This window comes from Homalodisca vitripennis, chromosome 4 (assembly GCF_021130785.1).
Source record: "Homalodisca vitripennis isolate AUS2020 chromosome 4, UT_GWSS_2.1, whole genome shotgun sequence".
Classification (NCBI taxonomy): Eukaryota; Metazoa; Arthropoda; class Insecta; order Hemiptera; family Cicadellidae; genus Homalodisca; species Homalodisca vitripennis.
In genome coordinates this window covers 10,113,045-10,131,568 of record NC_060210.1, presented here as the reverse complement: position 1 = coordinate 10,131,568, position 18,524 = coordinate 10,113,045, and the positions used below count along the sequence as shown (strand labels likewise).

Genomic DNA, 18,524 nt, shown 5'->3' with positions numbered 1-18,524 from the left:
AATATTTTATGACAAAACTTCATATATCACTTCAGTTTGTTACACTTATTGCTAATTAAATGTTAAAATACAATAAAAAATATAATGTACTTAGACTCCTCTATATCAAATAGAAATAATTATTTACTGTGAATTAAATTGGTAATTTTAGTCAGATATAACTTCTGCCAGAAATTCTTGATTTCTTTTAGTAAAAACATGAATTAAATCCTGACACTATTCTTATATTTACGTATATATATGCTAAAAGAATAAAGCTGTAAAAAAATGGAGGCCACTCTGTCCCTATCTACTACTGGTTATTACGCGATATACTGTAGGTAAGTAAATACGTACGTATTATAAAAATAAAAATAAATTTTCTGACGTCAGATGACATTGGACAATCTGTCACATGATCGAGCTTGGAAAAGTACCGATCAGAAAGTACTGATGCCCCTGGCCATCAGTGCGGGTTTCAAAGATGCCCACCCCACACTTATCGTAAAAAAAATCCCTTGAGATAGTACCCAAATTCTAGCTCAAATCATATGAATACTCATAAAAGTTAACTTTAACTGTGGTACTAGTAGTAACATATTTATGATAACTTAATCTAAATCTACTATCGCTTAATAACAAGTAGTGTTGCTCACACTCCCTCATATGAACTGCTCCATTTGGTAAGGAACATTACTAAATCGCGCCAGGACCGATTGCCGTGATTAAGCTTGCGCAATTCTCGTTCACTTGCGAACCAAGCCTTACGACATAGCCTCGGGGACGACACAAGTTGATTAATTTAATCACAAGTTGTAGACATTTTAGGGTTTGTAAATTCAATTCACTGCTTGATAAAGGTTTATCACATTTTTCACAATGAGCAAAATTTACGGCTTAATCACAGTTTCATGGTTTTCATGGTCGGATGGGGACTCAGACAATCAGACAGTTATTATTTATTCAATCATTTAAAACAAAACATCACTCAAATGAATGTACAATCTGTTGCATGCCATTTATATCAAAATTTGTGATCTTCCGATTTTTTTTCTTTAAAATAACAGATTATCAAATACCTTAGCTGTGAGAGAGGTGTTGGGTCGAGACCCAGAGTTCAACCGTCCTCCCTTGAAGAATGCGGATGATGATCTTTTCGCTTTTGACTCCATCATCTAAAAAAAAGAAAGGGTGAAAGAACACCATATTAAGACTATCTCTATTTTAAAAATAAAATTCAAAAGCAATATAATGTTACACATTGAACCCTAAGCCTATAACAATGAATTTACTCAGTATACTGACCGTTTTTTGGGATTTAAAAAAATGTTTTTAATGATGAAGAAATTGTTTAAACCTAACATATTATATATCAAATTAAAGAAAAGAACAAGCAGTTTTGGAAAATATTCATTTTTATCATAAAATAATTATCTAAAAAAAATTATAAAGAAAACAAAATTATGGAAAAAAATAAAATTTGAAAAATTGTAACTTTGTATAAACGTTTTATTTTTCAACCACCTAACGTTGCATAAACGTTTTTTTAACCACCTAATGTTCTATAAATGAGTTTTTCATATAAAATTAACATATAGAGAGAGAGAGAGAGAACCTTTATTTATCTTCATTAAGATTTGAAATGGCGTCAATATTACAAAATTTACAAACATTTGAAGATTAATAGTCATTCAGATTAAAGCTTCTCCAGTTCAGAAATTCAGCAACCGTGTTGAATGGCCGTGCAGACAACCAAGTTTTCAGAGAAGTCTTCAATTTGACCAGATCCAGCAGCTTCTTGAGCTCCTCTGGCAGTGTATTGAAGAACTTTGCTCCAAGGTATGACAGCTTTCTCTCGAAGAGCTTTGTACGATGGTAAGGGAGATTGTAATTATGAGCAAATCTTGTGTTGCGGCCATGTATATTTGCAATTTTAGGCAGTCTCCTTTTCACTGACAGAAGAATAACTTCATACACAAATAAAGATACCGCGGTCAAAATGTTCTTCTCCAGAAAAACTCCCCTACAGCTTTCTCTCGCCAACCCTGCCATGAGTCTCAGAGCCCTTTTCTGGAGAATCATCACTCTTTCGAGATTGTTTATTGAAGAGCCACCCTAAAACACAATTCCATATCTCATACTGCTCTCAAACAGCGCATGGTAAGCAACCATCACAGCTTCCGGTGTACCTATTGCAGTAATCCTCCTGATTGCAAAAATGGCACTATTAAGCCGGTGGTTATGTGTTTGAAGATTAGGTAATCCACCTATATCACCCCTATGACGTCCAAACATAAGCTGATTAGATTTTTCTTCATTGAAGACAAGTCGTTGTTGTGGCAATATTCAAGAGCATTATTCAGTGCTATAAAAGAATCAACTTCCAATCTTTCCAGACATCTACCAACTGAAACTACGACTGTGTCGTCAGCGTACATGAATGAGCTCTAGTAAAGACTGATGTGGGAAGGAAGATCGTTTGTGAAAAGGATGAAAATCACAGGGCCAAGCACTGAACCTTGGGGAACTCCTCTTGATATTGAACGTTGGCTGGTTCTTATGAAGGTCATTTCACTTTTGGCCACATGCTGTACTTCAACGACTTGGTACCTGTCTTCAGATAACTGGAGAACCACTGCAAAGCTGCTTCCTTTATTCCCAATGACGAGAGCTTCAACAGGATGAGATCGTGGTCCAAGCAATCGAATGCTTTACATAGATCTAGAAAGAAACCAGTTACATTGCTTCCATCTTCGATCCTGTCCGTCAGATGTTCTAACAAGTCCACCAAAGCTGAAACAGTAGACTTCCTCCGAACGAACCCGTGCTGACTCTCATTGAGGAGTCTGTTTTCCTCGAGGTGGAGAAGTAACCGCATGAGGACTGCTTTCTCAAGCATTTTTGAAAAGGGAGGGAGCAAAGAGATTGGCCTATAGTTTCGCATGTCATCTTTTTTTCCACGCTTGTGAAGCAGTATTACCTTTGAAACTTTCATTTTCTGAGGAAAAATCCCTTGTCGCAGAGATTCACTTGCTCGTTTATCTTTTTAGGTAAAGAAGAACTCTGTGGATTAAGCTTCAGGGTTTCATCAGCAATAGTTGTGAAGTACTCATTAAAATGATCAGCTACTTTCATTGGGTCTTCTACCTTTACTCCATCCACTCATAGGGTAAAGCATAACACATTACTTTCTTTCTTCGTTTTACGTTCCCAAACGGCTTTACTTTTATTATAAGAGGATAATATATGTTCGGAACTATGATCACGTTGAAGGTCTCTCAGTTTCAGATCATATAACTTTTTGAAGCTATTTGCCGACTGCTTGTTTCTCACATCATTCGTCAATAGGTAGAGATTGTGAGCTCGCAAGTATTCCTCCTTCAGCTTTCTGGCCTCTGAGTCATAGATGATCTTTCTTGATTTCATATGTCTTCTCGTCTTCTTCCTTGGACAGGTTGAATCAAGTACCAGACTAACAGAGTATGTAAATAGGTTATAGGCCTCCTCAACATTGTTAATACTCAATATGTCATGCCAGGATTGATCAGACAACAGTTGTTTTAATTGGAGGAGATTATTGGCGTTTAAGTGTCGCCTGGTTGAACAAATCGAGTTAGCGCAGGAAACTGGCAATGTCAATCTGCACAACTGTGCAGTGTAATCAGAGATCCCAGTGTTGATAATCTGGACATCCATTTCGTCAGAGCGGAGGTTTGTGCAGACTGCATCAATTGAAGTCGCAATTATTCTTCTCGTTGGTGATGAAGACCTGGTGGACTGATTTCTTATGGTGACAGCTATTCTAGTCACAAGTAGATGTAATCAGAGATCCCAGTGTTGATAATCTGGACATCCATTTCGTCAGAGCGGAGGTTTGTGCAGACTGCATCAATTGAAGTCGCAATTATTCTTCTCGTTGGTGATGAAGACCTGGTGGACTGATTTCTTATGGTGACAGCTATTCTAGTCACAAGTAGATGTACCCTCGTGAGTAGATGTACCCAAATGAAGTAGCTCATTGAACATAATCTTGTTTGTTGATGGTTCTAAATCGTTGATGTTAATATCCCCCATTAAAACAATAGATGCACCACCTGCAGTAACTGAGCCAAGAGTCTTCTCAATGACAGAAAGTGCCTGCTTGGTAGCACCCACACAATTCGAAGGTGGACGGTAAATTCCAACTAAGTTCAAACTTCTTTTGTTACTTAAACTTATTCTGACAGCAGCTATCTCACAGATAAGGGGAATGCTGGTATTCTCTATTTCCAAGTTAACAGTTTCATTTTGTAGACTGTCAATTTTGTAGATTGCTACTCCACCCTTGATGCATTCTCTTCCATAAGCAGCCATTAGACTGTAATTAACGAGCCTTGTATTTTTTATTTCTTCTGGTGATTGCCCGTGCTCTGTTACTACAATAAAATCTGGATTGATGGATTGCAGAGTATGTTTGAAACTTTTAATCTTGAAGGAAACAGGATTTTTTCCGGACATTTGCCATCGTTTAGTGGAACAAGAAAACAGTAACACTACGTTTCGAGATCTGCAATCTGATCTCTTACTCTGCAAGTGTCTTTTACTCAGAAAAATTCCTCCCCACAAAACCCAATTTGACAATAGAGGAGAAAAAGGCCAGGTCGATCCTTGGGAAAGACAACACGGTCAAAATCTTACCTGCCGACAAAGGCAACGCTACTGTGGTACTTGACTCAGTAGCATATAAAGAAAAGATTACGGAAACTTTAAATACTGGCAAAAATATACAGTTTTAAATAAAGACCCGACTGATTCATTTGAACGCAAAGTAGCAAACACCTTAAGAAAACATAAAGAATTTTTTTCAGATAAATTTAGATCTAAATTAACTCCTCACCACTCCAAAATCCCCCATATGTATGGCCTTCCCAAAATCCACAAACCTACCATCCCTCTCCGGCCCATCATTAGTTCTCGTGATTCACCTTGCAGGGAATTGGTCTAAAGTCCTCTTGGACATCTTAACGCCATTGGTAGGAAAAACTGACTCTTTCATCAAAAATTTCCAGGGATTTCGTAGAGAAGTCAAAATCCCTAAAGTTGACTGAAACTGACAAACTGGTAAGTTTTTGATGTCGAAAGTCTATTTACAAATGTACCAGTTCCAGAAACTCTCGGAATTATTAAATCACGTCTCAAAGAAGACCAAACATTAAAGGATAGAAAACTAAACTTCCCGTGCCATTAATTATGGAACTGTTCGAACTATGCACTCAAAGCAATTATATTGAGGTTAGAGGGTAAAATTTACCGTCAAGATGAGGGGATGGCAATGGGTTCTCCACTGTCTCCTATTTTCGCCAATATCTTTATGGTGGAATTCGAGCGAAAAGCTTTGGCTTCAGCTCAGTTTCAAAACCGAAGATTTGGTGGAGGTATGTGGATGATACCTTTGTTATTTTTTCTCATGGAGACATTGAATTAAATAATTTTTTGAATCACATTAATAGTATTTCTCCTTCCATCCACCTCACAATGGAAGTGGAAGTCCAAAACAAGCTTCCCTTTTTTGGATGTGTGTGTATTAAGAGATAGGGATGTCCTCAAGACAACTGTTTTTCGAAAGATAACACACACAGGAAAATATTTAAATTATCATTCCAACCATCAAAAATCTGTCAAAGAAGGGAGTAGCCTACTCGTTGTTTGATAGAGCAAAGAGCTTGTGCTCAGATAAAGATGGACTAAAAGAAGAATTTAAGAAAATGGAATCGGATCTCAGAAGCAATGGATACCCTCAATTAGTAATTAATAAGTGCAAACGAACCAGAAGAATCATTCCTGAGTCAGAAAAAAACAGAATTTTGATAAATTTGCGTTTATGTCAATCCCTTATGTGCCGGGATTATCGGGAGAAAATTAGAAGAGTAGATAGAAAGTACAACATTAGAACCGCGTTTAAAAACACACAACACTCTTAGACAAAGTCTCGTAAAAAACAAAACCAAAAAATGGCACACAGGATTCCAAAAACTGTGTTTACAGTATAAAATGTAGCTGCAATAGGGAATACATAGGCGAGACAAAAAGACCACTAAACGTAAGGATAAAAGAACACAAAGAAAACACGAGAAAGGGTTTCACAGAAAAGTCAAAAATTGCACACCATTGTTGGTCCGAAGACCATCATATGAATTGGGATGAAGCCCACATAATACATCGGGAACCACTTTTCTTCAAAAGGAAATTAATTGAGGCAACATACATTAAATTGGCAGACCAACCAATCAGTCAACCATCAGTCAAGATTAGGCCGCTTTGGTTGCCAATTCTAAAAAAATGAACTAAAGAGAAAACCAAAAGTATCAAAACGGATGGATATTTGTAATAAACCAATGCGGAGTCACAATATGGTTTTAAGAAGTTCATCTCGCATGAACCAATAATAACGAAAGGGCCCATTCCTGTCCCCCTTCCCTTGTATTTCCGCCATCTTGTTTTAGCCAGCCGTCACGATTACCATTGGCTAGTCCCTCTGGTCAGTCGTAGGTGGTTAGTAGACGAGTGAAGACGTATTGTGACCTGTATTCCATAGTTTAGTTTTAATGATTAGTGTTTGGTATAGTTTTGTGTTTAAGTACATGTCTTTAGAGTTGAAGAAGTTGACAAACAACATGTAGGTTGTGATTCCTGACTTAGGCGGTGCCACAACGCTTTAGTAAGATTTGTTTATTTTAACCTAGTTTGTAATTATGTATTAGGTTAGTTCTTTACCTGAAGAAGAGATCAGATTGCAGATCTCGAAACGTAGTGTTACTGTTTTCTTGTTTCACACTGAACGATGGCAAATGTCCGGAAAAATCCTGTTTCCTTCACAATTCCTTCCATCGTCAAAAATAACCTTCAAACTTTTAATCTTATTCTTGATTCGATCTAGGTTTTGATGAAGCACTGTTATGATTCTCGTTTTCTCCGTGACCGGTTTACGAATATTCTTCAGTGTTGGGGTTTCCATTTGTGCTTTTTCATTTGATTGAATCCTACATAAAAAATTATGAATTTTTGGATCATTTAGGATTTTTGGAGGTGAGGTATATAAATGTTATGATTCGAGGTCGAGTTTAGCCAAGTTTTCATCACCAGCGCCGTTATTTAAGCTTGTAAGGGGAGCCCTCTCGAGTCCGTTATCCGCACTATTAACCTGTTGACGAGTGCGCACGGCATTTGCCGTGCCGCTATGACGGTCCATACTGAGTGCCTCATTGACCAGTGACAGACTTTTAGGGAGTAAAATAAAAATAACTTTTAAATGTTAATAAACTTGTTTATTATAGTTTAAATGTATATAAAAATACATTGTAGATTGTTAAAAGCAATAATCTCGTTTTAAAACTTTCCTAGTGTGTGTGATACTGCTCAAAACAAGGATATATACAAAGGGCGACCTTACATGTTCAACATTCATAGCTGGTTTCTTTTCTTCTTTGTCCAGTTCGAGTGGTGTGTTTGCACACATAGCACTGCCTGAGTAGTTTACGCTTCTCTGTGTCATTCTGGGGGAGTGGCCTTATAAAATGGCGACCTTGGAGGCTTAGCGGGTCTTGTGTCCCGCCTCCGTAAAATAGTTTTAAAAGTTATCACCAGGTGCCACCACGATACAGGACTAGCAACACTGTACAGCGACACTATTAGGAACAACTTAAAAGTTCCAAAAATCTCCGCTAGACGTCACAGTAAGTCAGTGAGAACGAACTGACAGTCATTAGTCTTCAACAGAAAATGCCATGCTCCCTCATATGGGACCAAACGGCAAATGCCGTGCGCACTCATTTGGGTATGTTTTGCGGCACTCGTCAACAGGTTAAAAGGAATCTGTGGGTCTTCACGGTTGTTATAGAACTCTAAGTGGTTGTTGAAGAATTCTTCAATAGTTTCTTCAGGTTTGCGTAGGAAGGCACCAACTGGAAACTCTCCATCTCGTCAACGAGCAGAGATGGAGGAAATATCAGCTGTCAAGGGATAAGATTCTGAGATTTCCGTCTGTGTGCAGGGATCCATAATCTGAGATGAAATGTTAGTGTCAGATAAATTGTCTGGCTTCATGTGTTGAGGTATACTAATTCTTGAATAAACCATGTCTTCCAGAATTGTTAATCTATTTTTTAAAGAAATAATTTCATCTGGGGTCGCCAATTGTATTTATTTGGGAGGTTTCTTCAAATGGTGAATCTATATAACATGTATGGGTATTGTCCTCAATTTTGTTCAGAGATACTTCATTTTCATTACCAAGTATACAAATGTTCTCCTTTTTATTGAAAAATGTGTACACTACGTTGTATAATTCCCTGATATTACAGGCTGTGGATGCAGGGGAATTTTGTGTAGAAAGGTTAGCTCTCTGTGTGTGTCAGCTGGTTAGTGTTGTTGTTAGTACCGGTAGGTGTATTGAAATTTTAAGTTAGTAAGATGATGTTTGGTAGAACAGAGTTTTGATTGGTGAGCATAAATTATGTTAATTAATCAGTCATTAAACTTGAGGACTAGGCTCTTTTGGTTTAAATTAATTTCACGAATGCATTTATGGAAAAACATTTGCTTATTGAATACTGTCAAACTTACAGTGTAGACTGAGTCCAGTTTTAGGCTAGGCCTAATCACGCACAACTGTTTATAACGTCATCTTCTTTTTTTTCTGAGAAAAGAAAAATAAAAGAAAGAAAGTATTCATGTTAGTACTAATGGAAGGCCTATCATAATTCATACTCAGCATCACTCACGTCTTGATCACTAGGCCTAAAATCAAAATCTGGATCAGGATTATTGTTGTTGAGAATCTTGCCCTCCGATCCAGAATCTTAAATTTGACCCAAGATTCTTTCAAACTGAATTGCAGATGATCTTTTATTTTCATTAAAAATACGATCATCCTCCTCCAAATCATGCTCAGAATCTGACATCATATCACGTATCATGTGCACCGTTACTTTGTTTAAATAATTACTCATTTTACACAATGATCAAGAAAAATAAAACTTGTACCATTAAGAAACCAATCAAAATAAACTAAACCATCACTAAACCAACATTTGTCACTTTATTCAGTAACAATGGAACTTTTACAAATACACTTCAGACAACAACAATGCTCGCATCTCTGAGTCGTCAGTCAGTTACGTAACTAAGCAACTGTACAAAAGTTGAAAATACTATTTTTACAGCTGCACAACTGTTAGCTGTTGTAAAAAGACATATAAAAATAAACAATATAACAGGAAATGGTCTGAAATAACTAAATCCCACTTCTTTAACTGAAAACCTAAACGTATTGAATTAAGTACCGGAGTCCGAATATAGGTTGGGGTCCGTATACAACGGCATGCATGCTAGCCCAACAATATACTCAGGCTCTGTATTCAATGTGTTAAAGGCCCTTGACGACTTATCTCAATACTCAATATTTACCAAAAAAAGGCAACTGACGAGTTATCTCATCCTGCAACAAATTCAATCCTGATATACCACGATTGATTCTTTGACTACTGACTGTCTACTTAGAGGCAAAACCATGACCTAAACATTAAAACGTATATAGCTGAAATTGTAGATCTAAAAGGCAAACTAAAGTCTTACCTTGGGCACAATTTCAGTGGATTCTATGGGTGGAAGTGTGACATGTCTGGACCAAGGCGCAGGAGGAGAGGTTTTCAAGTTTCTACGCAGCCCTGATCTGCACAAATATACTTTCAACATGAATTTCAAATATTTTCAATAAAAATTTCATAACTAATACGAAGCCTTTAAAATTATCTGAGTATTTCAGCAAAAATAAGTATCACTTTATTCTTTAGACTACAAAATATTACACACAATATGGGCTTTCCTTTTAATATAATTTACAACTTATCATTTTTTTTTTTTTTTTGCTTATGTGTCTAATTTCTCTTTTCTTGTACATTACAAAAAATGTAATGGTAAAAGTAACATATTGTAATGGTTCTAATTATTGCTCTGCTAATTTACTCTACATGAAGAATTTGAGTGGTAGGGAGGTCTTGACAGCCTTAACTCTGCTTCTTTAATGAAGGGGTTTTTTCATTTATCTCATTGCATTACAAAAAGTTACTGATAAACTTGTTTCTTATGTATTTTCTACGTACAATTACTTACTTTCATATGGCTACTGTTTTAGGGTGGGAAATATTGTTCTACCTTAAGCTTAGAGAAGTGATGCCTATAGGCATAAGACATCAGGCATTGAAAGCAAATTATTATCTCATCTTTCAAGCTGAGGTATTCTCTGATTTCTTATATTTTACTCTAAAATATATACAATTATAAGTGCCTTAATTGTTGACTCAATACATATTCAAAAGTAAGCTACTTAGTTTGGCCTTATTTTTTAAGTAATTTTTTTTTATACTTGAGCTAATGTGGTCTAAACCCAATTTCAAACTATGCTGTAACTAACCTAGTAAATTATTAACTCCTTAGTACATATAACGTTAGTTCTACCTTGAATCATCTCTTGAAATCATCCTTCCTGTTTTAGCATCATACTGGGGTCGAGGCCTTGCTTCTGGTTTTTTATCTGTCCCCTTCAATTTTCTCCCTCCGGCACTTTTCACTGCAGACCTGACTTCACCCTGCAGGACCAGAGGGGAGAGAAGTCTTTCAGGCGAGGGATACTTCACAGTCAGTGAGGGCTGGGACAGCCTGGCAGGGGATCGTCTTAGAGCTGATGAAGTCCTGATAGTTGCTGAGCTTGGAACGGGAATCGAACACTCTAAAACAACCGGTTTGATAGGCACCATCGCCGCACTTCTACGAGCACTCAATGCTGATTTTCTACCAGATCTGGGTCTCAAAGAGCTTAACGAAAGGTCATCAACCAGACTTAGACTATTAAACCCACTCGTTAGTTCATCATTATAACTTTCACACCTTAAATTTAACTCCGGACTAATCCTAAACACATCCTCCTGATTTCTCACTACCCGCCGTAGCATAGGTTCTATCCTTTTCACAACATCTGGCCAAATGCGAGCAAATATCTGGTCGATCACAGCCTTCTTGATTTTCTCTTTGTAAATTTCACTCTCATCTTGAATGATTTCCTTTTTCGCCACTGTTTTACAAGACGAGTTCTCATCGTAATCACCATGAGCTGCTATGATTTCGTCAATTTGCTCTTCTATTTCCTCTTGACGACTGCGAGTCTGACATCCCACTGAAGATTTTACAGCCTCTCCCAATATTCTGAAATAACATGAAAACGTTAATGAAACCTACAAATTTGCACTACTTCAATTGAGCTTTAAACTAAACAAATTTATACTATGGTACAGCTAAAGGGGTTGCAGCTATTTAATGTCCAAAAATAACTGAATACCATTGTAATAGTGTTTCTCAAGGATATCTAATTTCTGTTGGTGATTAGGTTTAGGTTTAAAACTGATTAGGTTTAAGATTATATTGACTGGAAACTTAAATACATTTATCAGATACAACAAACAGCTCTATAAAAATCAAAAAACACTAAAAGTAGTAATAAAGTGGTTCAATTCATGTAGTTCACTTAATGTATGAAAACACTAGAGCAGTCCACACAAAACAGTTTGATGATGGCCGATGCGCTTCAATTCCTTCTCTATACCCTGCACCCAACACTGTTAATTTTACATGTATGAAAATGACTGATACATCTCAACATCTATCTGCAATAAACAAACATCGCAGATGTTACCATAAATATACACAAGGTAGCCATGGTGGGAAGGGTATGAGTGTTGAGTTTAGCTCCAGTTAACTTCCTCTTAATGCAGTGTCAGGAATCTGATGCTGTTACAGACTCCTGGAATCTGGAGCCATGTTCGTCAGAAGAGATTGAAAAGAAGTTGATGACGAAGAAACTCAAAACGGACAATTTACATCCTTTCAACATCAGAGACACCTAGATTATAAAATATAGTGTACTCCAGGTGAATTGGCATTCTCATTGTCCCATCAGATTACACAACCACAATCGAACTGGAGGTAAACTCAAAATTCATACTCAATCAACCCTTCCCACCATGCCTACGTTGTGCGTTGAAAGCTCGATTGCTCCACCTTGCTCAGAGATTGTGTCAGAAATATTGTAGTGAACTTAATCTCTTCAGACTAACATGGCTCTAGAGTCCAGGAGTCAAGTTTGTAACAGCATCAGATTCCTGATGCTGCATTAAGAGGAAGGTGAACTGGAGCTACAGTCAACATTCATATTAAACAAATATACATTTTTTTCTATTCATCTGCAGCATATACAGTAAATCAAACACACAGTGGTGACCATAACTGTGTCATAAAGGGTACAACTTGTGATCAGCAGCAACACAGCAACACCATCTCAAATATCATCGGACTAATTTGGTACAGTACGCTCTAGCATACTAAATATTTATAGCATGCAAAATATTCCTTCCTGGACAGTCAGAAGAAAGATAGATTTCTATGTACATGCCATCTGGAAATATCAAATTGAAGATGTATTGATCATTTTAAGTTAATATTTTTATAACAAGCAACTGCTATGACACATGTTATAAATCTTTGATGGTTGATAAATATTTTTTTAATAAATTTAACGTACCATCTTCCTCAAGTAACAATAAGAAAGAAATTTAGAAAGTTCACAGTTATTAGTATATATGTCAATCTAACTTGTATGTAATTCATATTATAGATTAAAGTTAGCATTAAGACATAATTTTTCTATGTCAAAGAAATATAAGATTTCATTTTTATAGAAAAACACTAATTCAATGTACTTCAGACCCGAAAACTTAAGAATTATTATCACACCATGTTCCATACAAAATGTAAACCCTTTAATACAAGAACCGACAAATAGTTCCGTTAAGAAGAAGAAATGTCAAAGATACACTCTTTGTTTGTTGAATTTTTGTATTTGACGTATTTGTTTTCCACTAAATTTGTTGGAGCTTTATATACTCTGAAAAATGATCTGAAGCAAAATGTAGAAATTTAATCTGTTTTTCTTGTAACTGAAAACAATGTAATTCTTTGAGTATTCACATGTTATTGCTATTAAATATGAAATGAATGAAATCATGTAATTATATCTAAAAATGTTGAAACATGCAAATGATTTAAATTTAAGTTCACCCTCTGCCAAAAGAGACTGAATAGGCTTTGCCTATTGTTGGCAGGTACTTTGCCAACTGTAAATATAATGCCAATATATTAAAAAAGAACTTGTTTTCCTTTTCCACACGTGCTTTGTGTAGCACATGGAATTGTATTTTTTTGTAAACTTTCTGGTAAATAAAGATTTTTGTGAACTGTGAACTATGTAAAAAAATCAATATTTTATATTTACTCCACTATGTGATTCACAGTGTTTTGCTTTATATTTATTAAATCATTCTCATTATTCATTACCGATGAACCATTACAAATTTGTTTTTGTTTAACGCTATTAAAAATAACTAAAATTTTAATTAATCCTATGTAGTGTTTAAAAATTGTTCTAATATGATATTTCACAGTGTTTCAATATTAAAAAGTAGAAAAATTTTTTACATCTAAATTTGTTATCTTTTTGTTAAGGTTTTCAAGGAATAATACACAATCTCCATTTACATTAATTTTAACAACAAAGCAATAAGAAATAAAAACATTAAAATATATTTTATACACACCTATTATTCATCAGAAAACAGAACCACAACACAGTTTTTAACTATAACAGAATATTTTAGTCGACAAACAATATTGTAACTATGAACATAACAGATACACTGACACTTCAGGATACCCACAAACAAATGGTTCAGTCAGTATCAGCATTTACCTATCTCGAGGACAGAAATAGTTCTTGGCAAAAATCAATAAAGAATCTTAAGGTAGCAGTTCGTAGCTGACACCTCTCTGTTGCTAGGGCAACGCAGACAAATTGCTACGGCAACAGAGACAATTGTTTACCTCCTACTTTAATAATCTACAACATCTGCTACACACATACAGATTTAATAGTGGCCTATACGAATTCCACACGAACATTTTTAAATTTTTTTAAATTTTATTTTAAACATCTAATTTTTACCAAGCTAATACTCAATAAACAAAAACATCTCGCCTTTTGAAAATAATTTTCAGCTATGTTTCATATCGTATCGGAATGTAAAATTATTCAAATTATTTTTCTTTCTGTTTCAACTAAAAAATAACTCCTAATTTAATTTTAAACCATTGTGAATTATTTCAAGTGCAAGGTACACATTTTTAGACTTAATACATGAAAGGTCCCTTGATTGGAATGGCAAGATTTAACAATATTTCAACTGTTTAAAATGAACAGTAGTGACTTTAGCATGTTTCTTTTGGAAATTAATGGAAATGTTCAATGTTTGTCTGTATTATATAAAGTCTCAAAATCTTTGACAAAGTTCAGAGAAATTGGAAATATTGATTGGCTATTTGGAAACCTATTATGAATATTAATTGATCATTTAAAACATACTTTTATATGACATAATTTGTTACAGACATCTCTCTCTTTTAGGCTGTGATCTAATTGACTTAGGTTCAACTGTCTTTTGATCAAAGCAGTTTTTAAGTGTTACTAGGATACTGAGAATTTCATGAGATCCAAACACGTGATGAATGGAATTTTGAACATAACTGCTAAAAGGTACAAAAATTTCCAAAATTTAGAAAAAGTTTCAAGTGCATGGCTCAGTTAAACATGTGAATTAGAAGCAGGGCTGTATTCAGTTTTAGTAGCCCCGGAAAAGATATTCGGCCAGGCACCATCAAATCACCCCCCCCCCTCCCTACCACTTCCATACAAGCGTGGGCCCCGGTAAGTGGTCTGTGTACAGGCCTGACTAAAAGCAGTATCAGTGAAGATAAATATCTAAAAATATTTACTGTGGTTATGCACTTTACACTATCCGAAAATATTTAGACGATAATTTGGTAAGACATAGATAATCTTCATAAAATTAAAAAATCTAATTGCATGTATCCTGTGATGTCAGCATGCATTAAATAGAGTCAACTTAGGCAAATGTTTTGTAAATTCTTTTGAACATTGTTAGTTATTTTTAGTTTATTTACTATCATGCTAGTTTAATTTTGTTCTAAATCGATTAATATATAATGGCTTAAACTTCTAACTGAATTCTTTTATAAAATACAACAATTCAAATCTGAAAATAGTTTTGTGAGACACTCTTTAGTAAAAATACACCCCTTACAAATAAAATAATCACTCAATGATATGTCACTTGTTTCCGAGGCACAAAATAATTGTGTTGAAACTAAACTATAAAGGAAAATATTAAAACCTGAGATGTGGAAAGTTTTGTTGCCACAGTCTGCACTCTTCTCTTAGCGGACTCTTGGCACTAAGTTGTTCATTTCCATCTCTGTACAGGGTGTTCTCCACCAAGCACATCTGATCCTGCAGTGACTTGGTCAAATCACTCTCCAGTTCCTACAAGAAAATAGATTTTTTCCATTTTCAAGAAAATAAGTTTGTAAGAGTAAAGAAACATGTAGAAAGTGTGCTAGTACACACAATAATTAATGGTACACTCCGTAAAATGCTCATATTCTGAGAGCCAAAAACTTAAGTATGGGAGGCGCAAAGGTGCTTTCAGGGAATCTGTCTCTTCCTCTCTGTTAAATAAATCTAGGGGTACCTCTAGGGATGGTTGCTGATTTTTGGCATGCTGCATCAACAAAATTGCAAAGGGTACATCTTTGAGATAAGATAAACATTTCCTCCATTATTTGGTATGTATCGTCAATAAGAGCCAACAGCATTTCTTTGTTTGAAGTATGTTTTCGACAATGGAAAGATTGTGAAGGCAACAGGATTTTTCCGGACATTTGCCATCCTTACTGATACAAAAAAAATCAGTAACACTATGTTTCGAGATCTGCACCCTGATCTCTTCTTCAAGTGAATAACTAACTGAACACATAATTATAATCAATGTTTAAGTAAACAAATCACTCTGGTATGATTTGTTTCTTTTAACCTACTCTGGTATGATTTGTTTATTTTAACCTACTCTGGTATGATTTGTTTATTTTAACATAGATTGTAACTATGTGTTAGGTTAGGTATTCACCTGGAGAAGAGATTAGATTGCAGATCTCGAAACGTAGTTTTACTGATTTTTTGTATCACTGAACAATGGTAAATGTCCGGAAAAATCCAGTTTCCTTCACAACAGCATTTGAATTAACTAGACAAATACGAAGCCATTCATAACGCCAATAATTCAACAGCAAAATTATTTTTTTGTTTAAGAAAACTTACATCGGACCAGGACGTTGAGCTAGCAACACTTTGACTGAGCCAATCAGAAGATTCAGATTCATTGTCAGTTGCTCTCCATTCACTAGACCATACTGGAGAATTCCTATAAAAATACATAATTATTTATATTATAAACAGTGGTGTAACAAAGAAGATATGACAGGGAACACCTGCAAAGCCCTACAATATAAATGGCAGTCCAACCTGTGTGAAATACAGCAGTTCAATTAATGTTTACTTTAAACTAGACTTACCAATTTATTAAAATTTAGATTTATTCCAAACAACCCTCCTCTCCAAAGCCAAGTACTAATTATGCCACTGACAACTACTCATGCTAAGCAAAATGAATAAGTGTAGGAAGAATAACTAGTCCTCCCTCCAACATAAAGTCTCACATTTAAGTGAAAAACAGGTAATTTTGATTGATGAAAAAGGGTATTAGTCGAACGAAAAATTGTTATAGACCCTTGTTCCTCTTTTTAACCCTACCCTACATACTCCAAAGACTAAAGATCTTTCAGCTGAGACATAATAGAAAGGCGTTTCTGTTCTATTAACATTCAGATTCAAAATCTGATTTTACATCTACCGGTTCCCACTTCAACTAAGTGAAAATGATCTCTACTTAATTCAACTGATATAAACAAACAAATCCTATATTCATTATTAATTGAATAAATAAAAATATGGCCAGTAAAACTAGTTGCCACTGCACATATTCTCCACTTGAAACAAACACATAAAGTACAGTATTCTCTTTGACTTGGTTAAATGAACTCTGAAATACAGCAGAATCTTAAATTAACTTAAATTGCAATATTAAGAATTCAAAAATACCTATGTAACAAAGTAAATAAAAAATTTCAAATTAAGCTACATTGTTAACAGCAGAGGCAATACATTTTTACGACAGGGTTTACTCTAAGGTTACAATTTCTTCCTTCACACCATCCACAAGCTTCCTGTTATATGAAAGCCATTTCATAGGTTTGGTCACTGAAATCTGTGATTTATAATTATCTGAAGAATCCAGTAAGATCTCTTACTGAGCACAGAGTAAGAAAGCAATCTTGTCTCCCTTCACTATATTTTCATCGAGGGGAGTCAGTGACTTATGGAATGGAAATAGTGGTTCCAAACCGTTTATACTGTGTAACAGTACAGCCTGCCGGTGCTTGACGCTAAACGTACTCCCACAATAAATCAAACACACTTCGGCAACTGCCTATGTGCAGGCAACACATTGTGCACTGCGCTAAATATGTTGCACTATAATCGTCAGAAGGAATATGTTTGTGGCTCGTTTTTCCTCTTAAGCGATTTGTCCAAGATAATTCATACCGTCTACTTGTCCTTGGCGATGTGGCTGCTAACGAGGCAGAGTCTTCAGTGAATAGAATTGACTTTGTTAGAGGCTCAAGAGTCCTTTCGATGTTAGAGACACCTAACTTGCAATAGAGCTCTTCTGGTAATGGTTTGGCCTCAATGAGTTTCACGCTTATACTCAGAAGCCATTCAGTGTAAAACTAGACAATAGGGTGTTCTCTTTTTCTCATCAGGTGGACAAGTTCTTAACAATAAATTTTTTTATCCACCTACAATATCCTTTACTAATACTGTATTAACACCAATAAGTCTTTCATATTAGTAAACAAAGAAAAAAAAAACTATTAACTAAGAACAGAACCTAATCGTTCTGCTATATATTCCACCATTCTCCCTTTTTTGCTTCACAAGTCCTCACAATTCTCCCTAGTATGAAATCCTGTAACTTTCCTTTCTTTAAAAAATACATATGGATTACCTCACGCATTTGTTCTTTGATCTTCTGATATTCATTATTACATAATAATACTCTATATAGGTTATTTTAGATCAATTTATTTCACTTGAAGGTTCATTTATCACTATAAAACCATACAAAGTTAATATAATTTTTTAAGGTAATGATAATAAGACCCTTAAATGTTATAAATCTTAGTTGTGCCAGTAGGTATGTTCCTTTACACTCCTTTAACTCACGCCAAATTCCAACAAAATTTCACCTGAAACGAGCTACTCCATTCCAATTTGAATAAAACTTATGCTACTTTTCCCCTCGATAAATGAACGAGATGGAGTGAAACAGATCTAGAGATGAAGATGACCTAAAGTCATAATAATTCAGTACAGAACATAGCTATACAGAATGGTATTTTAACAAATAGCTACCCCTATACACCATAAT

The 18,524-nt window shown here is 35.3% G+C and overlaps 1 protein-coding gene across 1 annotated transcript in view; it reads right to left on the bottom strand.

The window, feature by feature from the left end:
- LOC124358947 overlaps window positions 1-18,524 on the bottom strand; it is a 36,892-nt gene that overhangs the window by 15,825 nt on the left and 2,543 nt on the right. The window contains exons 3-7 of the mRNA XM_046811231.1: window positions 16,295-16,397; window positions 15,312-15,460; window positions 10,474-11,217; window positions 9,592-9,688; window positions 1,059-1,154 (exon numbers count right to left, since the gene is read on the bottom strand). Of these exons, the coding sequence (XP_046667187.1) occupies window positions 1,059-1,154; window positions 9,592-9,688; window positions 10,474-11,217; window positions 15,312-15,460; window positions 16,295-16,397 (1,189 nt within the window). The remainder of the gene's footprint in view (window positions 1-1,058; window positions 1,155-9,591; window positions 9,689-10,473; window positions 11,218-15,311; window positions 15,461-16,294; window positions 16,398-18,524) is intronic.